The 6,514-nt window shown below is 50.5% G+C and overlaps 1 protein-coding gene across 1 annotated transcript in view; it reads left to right on the top strand.

Moving 5' to 3' along the window:
* Positions 1-6,514, top strand: part of FCGBP (Fc fragment of IgG binding protein) — a 38,621-nt gene that overhangs the window by 12,056 nt on the left and 20,051 nt on the right. The window contains exons 7-8 of the mRNA XM_029925647.1: positions 1-426; positions 2,803-3,370. The exon at positions 1-426 is cut by the window's left edge and continues 55 nt beyond it. Coding sequence (XP_029781507.1) covers positions 1-426; positions 2,803-3,370 — 994 coding nt within the window. The remainder of the gene's footprint in view (positions 427-2,802; positions 3,371-6,514) is intronic.

The raw sequence follows: 6,514 nt of genomic DNA, 5'->3' as shown, positions 1-6,514 counted from the left end.
ACCTTCCAGGGCCGCCCGCTCGCCCCGGGCCAGCAGGTGTGGGCCGACGAGCTGTGCCGGCGGAGCTGCACCTGCGACGGCGCCACCCAGCAGGTGCGCTGCACCGACACGCCGGGCTGCCCGGCGGGTGAGCAATGCCGCGTCCAGAACGGCCTCCTGGGTTGCTACCCCAGCCGCTTTGGGAGCTGCCAGGCGTCCGGGGACCCGCACTACGTGAGCTTCGACGGCCGGCGCTTCGACTTCATGGGCACCTGCACCTACCTGCTGACGGGCTCGTGCGGCCAGGCCGCGGGGCTGCCCGCCTTCCGGGTGCTGGTGGAAAACGAGCACCGGGGCAGCCAGACTGTGAGCTACACGCGCGCCGTGCGCGTGGAGGCCCGGGGCGTGAAGGTGGCCGTGCGCCGGGAGTACCCGGGGCAAGTGCTGGTGAGCGACGTGGGGTCCCCGGCTGGGGGAGGGGGAGGAGGGAAATCCCCCTTCAGGGGCTCTGAGCCCTGGGTAGGGCTGGGAATCTGCTCGAAGACCGTGTGGCCAGTGGTTAAGACCTGGGCCCCCAAGCCAGGCGGTGCTGCCTCTTTGGCTGTGTGGCCGTCTCTCCAGGTGACTGTCTCTACAGGTTTTGTCTTAGGTTTGCCTTCTGTCAGCGTGTCCACCGCACAGAAATCAAGAACCACTGATTTTCTCTTTAAAAAAAAGATAAAAATTGAGAGGTGGGGTTGTAAGATTCACAACTCTAGTAAATAATCATTGAGCCGTTTCAGACAGTGGCCTGTGGCCTGGAGAGAAGGATGAATTGGAAATGGACGGAAAACTGAAAGAAATTTCCATGTGGCAGGCACCACCCATAAATCCTTAACAGGCCTTAAGTCATAGTCCTCAGAATGACTTCACAGTAAAGGAAGTTTTGCCCATAAAGCCGAGTGTTTGGCATAGAGAAACTTCTAGATAAATAGAAGGCATAATGATTGATATTTATGTTCCCACCTCTGAGTCTGGAATAATAATAGCCAATTCATACGACATTACTCCTACGTGTTAAATGCTTGACATAGACTCCCTGAATCTCTACAACTCTGTGAAATAGCTAGATGAGGAAACTGAGGCACAGAAAGGCTACGTCATCTATTCAAGGTCACACAGCTAATGAGTGACTGAGCCATGATTTGAAGCCAGGCTGTTTGGCTCCAGAGACCATACTCTTAACCGCACCATCCTACTGCTGCTCCTGAGGAAAGAGATGGAACAGAGAAAGGGACAGAGTAGATGAAAGAGTACTCCAGGCAGAAGGAACAGTGAGTGCAAAGGCCCTGAGGCAGGAACAAACATGAGGGACAGAGGAATAGCCTGGAGGCCCACAGGGCTGGAATGGGGGCAGGGCATGATGTAGGGGACAGCTGTGATAGAGGTCGTGATTTAAACTGAAACCTGAAGGACAAGGGAGAGTGAAGAGTGCTGTCCGGAGGCAGAGGGAGCAGCAGGTGCAAGGAGGCAGCTGGGCTGAGCTTGAAGACTCAGGAGAACAGCGTGGCGTCAGTGTGGCTGCACTGGAGAGTGAGGCTGGAGAGAGGGGGCAGAGAGGGTGGTAGGAGATGAGGTCAGAAAAGTGGGAATAAGCAAGGCCTGGTGGGAGAGGGGTTCTGTTGGGTTTTTTTTAATGTTTTATTTATTTTTGACACAGAGAGAGACAGAGCATGAGGGGGGAGGGGCAGAGAGAGAGGGAGACACAGAATCTGAAACAGGCTCCAGGCTCTGAGCTAGCTGTCAGCACAGAGCCTGACATGGGGCTCGAACCCACGAACATGAGATCATGACCTGAGCTGAAATCAGAGGCCTAACCGACTGAGCCACCCAGGCGCCCCGAGGGATTCTGTTTTTAAGTCGAGATGTAAAGAGTGATGGGGAGGCAACGAGGCAAAGAATAGGGACGTGGAGGAGGGCAGCAGTGTCGCAAGCAGAAGGCACAGCAAAGGCCCTGAGGCTGGGTTGAGCTTGCTGGGTTCAGGAGACCAAAATGGCTGCGTGGCCGGGGTCGCAGGGGCGGGGAGTGGGCAGTACTAGGGAAGAGATTGGAGAGTAGTGAGGCTCGGATCACCTGGGGCCTTTTAAGCCATCATCAGGGGGTTGGATCAGAGTAACCCCTAACAGATGAAGTAGCGTTGGCCAACGAAAGAGTACTGGGGTGGGGGGTATCTAGGAGGAGGGCACAGCGAGTGCAAAGGCCGAGAGGCGAGAGCGCACTTGACGCGTCCAGGGAGACAGCAAGGAGGCTGGGTGAGCGATGTGGTAGGTGATGCCGGGACGGTGGTGGACAGAGGCCAGGGTTAAACTAGACCTTGTCGGGAAGGGGCTTGGATTCGCGCCACGTCCTGAAGGCTGAAGGACAAGCCGCCAGGAGAAAAGTGGTGGGTGATGTTCTCAGCATCATGAAAAGGCCCTAAAGTGGGACTAAACTGAGAGAAGTGGAGGAATATCAAGACAGCCAGTGTGCCTGGAACAGACCGAGTGAGGCGGGGGGAGTAGGAGGCAGGAAGGTCAGGGAGGTCGTGGGGAGACAGATGCTGTAGGCTTGAAGGCCGTGGTTACAGATTTGGATTTAAGCCGGCAGTTGAAGGTTGAAGAGAGGTAGATAGTGTGCCAGACAGAAAGAATAGCAAGTGCAAAGGCCCTGAGGTGGAACCAAGCATAACGTGCTCAAGAGAACAGCAAGGAGTTGAGAATATTTGGAGTCAAGTGAGAGAAGCAGAGGGGGGACACAGAGCCATGAATACCCTGACCCCGTGGACCTCCTTCATCTCTACCCAGGTGGATGGCGTCCTTCAGCACCTGCCCTTCCAGGCCGCAGATGGCCAGGTGCAGGTGTTCCGCCAGGGCCAAGATGCCGTTGTGCGCACGGACTTCGGCCTGACTGTCACCTACAACTGGAAGGAACGTGTGACCGCCAAGGTGCCCAGCAGCTATGCAGGGGCCCTTTGCGGCCTCTGTGGGAACTTCAATGGGAACCCGGATGACGACCTGGCCCTGCGCGGCGGAGGCCAAGCTGCCAACGCCCTGGCCTTCGGGAACAGCTGGCAGGAGGAGACGAGGCCAGGCTGTGGGGCGACGGAGCCGGGTGACTGTCCCAAGCTGGACTCTCTGGTGGCCCAGCAGCTGCAGAGCAAGAAGGAGTGTGGGATCCTTGCCGACCCTCAGGGGCCCTTCCGGGAGTGTCACGGCAAGCTGGACCCGCAGGGCGCTGTGCGTGACTGCGTCTATGACCGCTGCCTGCTGCCGGGCCAGTCGGGGCCGTTGTGTGACGCGCTGGCCGCTTATGCTGCTGCGTGCCAGGCCGCCGGGGCCACCGTGCACCCCTGGAGGAGTGAGGAACTTTGCCGTGAGTACTGGGAGCGACAGCTGGGGGGCTTAGCCTCACGTATACCCACTAACGTACAAGTATCGTTAATTCATGTAACTCTGACAAAAGTATTGTGAGGTGGGGACTGTGGTTATACCCATTTAACAGATGAGGGAAGAGAGGTGTAGAAAGAGCCAGTTACACGCCCAGGATCACATACAGCTAGAAAGTCACGGTTGCAGTAAATATTTGTAGGATGGCCAAAAATATCTGGTGGCCCAGATAAGCATATGGCAGTGGTCGTTCAGAGATGAGCAGCAGTGCTGCCTTTAGCCGGAGCCTGGCCCTGGTCCCCTCTCCAGTTTTTCTTGGTCACCATCTGGCCTACTTCACACATTTACAACATCTGCCTGGATGGTACACATCACTCTCTTTTCAAATACACATGAAAAATACATGAATGTCACATCATTTCTTTTTCTCCTTCAACTTACATTCATTCATTTATTCGTTTATTCAACAAATATTTGTTGAACACCTACTATATTCCAGCCACTGAGGATATAATGGGGGAGGAAACAGGGGGAGAAATTCTTGCTGTCCCATACCAACCATCTAATGGTTATTAGTTCCAGCAGAATATAACCTAATGTAATATACTAATATAAATGGGGGTCTCTCTTTTTTAATGTCTTGTTTATTTATTTTGAGAGAGAGAGCAGGCACATGCATGAGTGGGGGAGAGGCAGAGAGAAAGAGAAAGAGAGAGAGAGAGAGAGAGAGAGAGAGAGAGAACCCCAAGGAGGCTTTAGGCTGTCAGACGTGGGGCTCAATCTCATGAACCATGAGATCATAACCTAAGCTGAAATCAAGAGTTGGATGCTTAACCAACTGAGCCACCCAGGTGCTCCAGAAAGTCCCTTTTTATTTTGTTATTAAAATTTTTTTAATGTTTATTTATTTTTGTGAGAGAGAGAAAGAGAGAGAGAGAGAAAGAGACAGAGCAGGGGAGGGACAGAGAGAGAGGGAAACAAAGAATCCAAAGCAGGCTCCAGGCTCTGAGCTTTCCGGACAGAGCCTCCTGTGGGACTTGAACCCACGATATGTGAGATCATGAACTGAGCCAAAGTTGGACACTTAACCGACTGACCCTCCCAGGCACTCCAGAAAGCGTCTCTTTAAATCACCGCATGGGTTCGATTTTGCTATATAACAAATATCCCCAAAGCTAAAGTGCATCACAACAAGTACTTATTTCTCATGAGTCTGTGGGCGGGGCTGTCTGATCCGGGCCCGCGTGTTTGTCACTGCAGTCCTACTTGCAGTTCCGTGAGGGCTGGATGGTCTACAACGGCCTGACTTCACACAACTCGCAGTTGGTTTGGGGGACCTTATCTGGGAGGGCTTGTCCCTGCTCCACTGGCTTCATCTTCCGGCCAGCTAGCACAGGCTCCTTCCCGCAGCGGTCTCGGCGCTCCGAAGAGCAGCGAGAGTGGACAAGCTCCCGCAGGCGCGCACACTTCAGGCCTCCGCTCGGCGTCACCTTTGCTGTCGTTCCATTGGCCAAAGCCAGTAGCATGGCCAAGCCCAGAGGACGGGGCAGCTGTCACCAGCCGGTCCCAGTCCCCCTACTTCTCTGCCACAAACAGATACACATGCGAGCATTTCGTTGTTTCTAGAAATTCCTGAGACCATCAGACTCCAAGTGTTACAAAAAAAAGATGGAATGAGTTATCATTGCAAATATCATTAGTACACAACTGATAAAACGTAGAAAGCACTAATATATTAATATTTATATACATATATTAAAACATATGAAAATATTAAACATGAAAAGCAGGATGTATTGGAAAAGCATCTCTTAGGGAGATGGATGCAACTTCCCCCCAATAGTTCCCTTTGTTTTTTTTTATTTTGCTGAAATATTTTATTTTTATTTTTATTTTTATTTTTTTATTTAAAAAATTCTAAAGATTTTATTTTTACCCAATCTCTACACTCAGTGTGGAGTTCAGACTTAAACCCTGAGACCAAGAGTCCCATGCTCTACCAACAGAGCCAGCCGTCACCTTAATATTTTAAAGCAAATTCTAGACAAATGAATTTTCCCATAAATACTTCAGTAAACATTTCGAACAGAGAGCACTTATAAAGAAATATGCCACAATGCTGCTATTACCCATAATAAGAATAACGCTGATTCTTTAATATCATCTAAAATTCAACCTAGGTTCAAATTTCCTCAATTGTCTAAATTTTTTTTTTAAGTTTTTTTTTTTAGTTTATTTGACTCTGGATCCAGACCAAATCCACACACTGCATTGGGTTGGTTTTTCCTACATCATTAAAAAAATTTTTTTGTAAATGTGTCTTTTTGAGCGAGACAGACAGAGCCCAAGTGGCGGGGGGCAGAGAGAAAGGGAGATACAGAATCCAAAGCAGGCTCCAGGCTCTGGGCTGTCAGCACAGAGCCCAGTGTGAGGTTCGAACCCACAAACCATGAGATCATGACCTGAGCTGAAGTTAGACACTCAACTGCCTAAGCCATCCAGACACCCCTTTCTTAAATCATTTTTATTCTATAATAGCACCTTTCCATTTTCTGGCAACATATGATGAAATTTTTCAAATGTATAGGAAAATTGAAAGAATTTTACAGTGAATACCCATATGCTTACCAGCTAGATTCTACAGTCGACATTTCTCTGTACTTGCTTTATCACATGTCTGTCCCTCTATCCATTTTGTTTGTACCATTTATTTATTGGGGGGTGAAAAAACCAAGTCATTTGTCCTGCAAAATTTCCTACTTTCTGGATTTGGCTAGCTGGTTCTTTGTAGTGTTATTTAACTTGTCCCTCAGCCCCTTGATTCTCTTGTAAGCTGCTTATGAGATCTCAAACAGTGCTGTCCGATAGAACTTTGGTGATGATGGAAATGTTCTGTCCCTGAGCTGTCCTGTGTGGTTGCCACAGTCATGTATTGAGCACTTGAATTGGGACTAGTGTGACCAAGGAACTAAATCTTTTTTTTCAAAATTTATTTTAGAGAGAGAGAAAAAGAGAGAGCCCATGCACAAGCTGGGGAGATAGGCGGGGGGAGAGAGAGAGAGAGGGAGAGAGGGAGAGAGAGAGGGAGAGAGGGAGAGAGGGAGAGAGGGAGAGAGAGAGAGAGAGAGAG

Source organism: Suricata suricatta, chromosome 16, assembly GCF_006229205.1.
Source record: "Suricata suricatta isolate VVHF042 chromosome 16, meerkat_22Aug2017_6uvM2_HiC, whole genome shotgun sequence".
In the NCBI taxonomy this organism is placed as follows: Eukaryota; Metazoa; Chordata; class Mammalia; order Carnivora; family Herpestidae; genus Suricata; species Suricata suricatta.
This window is presented reverse-complemented; position numbering and strand designations above follow the sequence as displayed.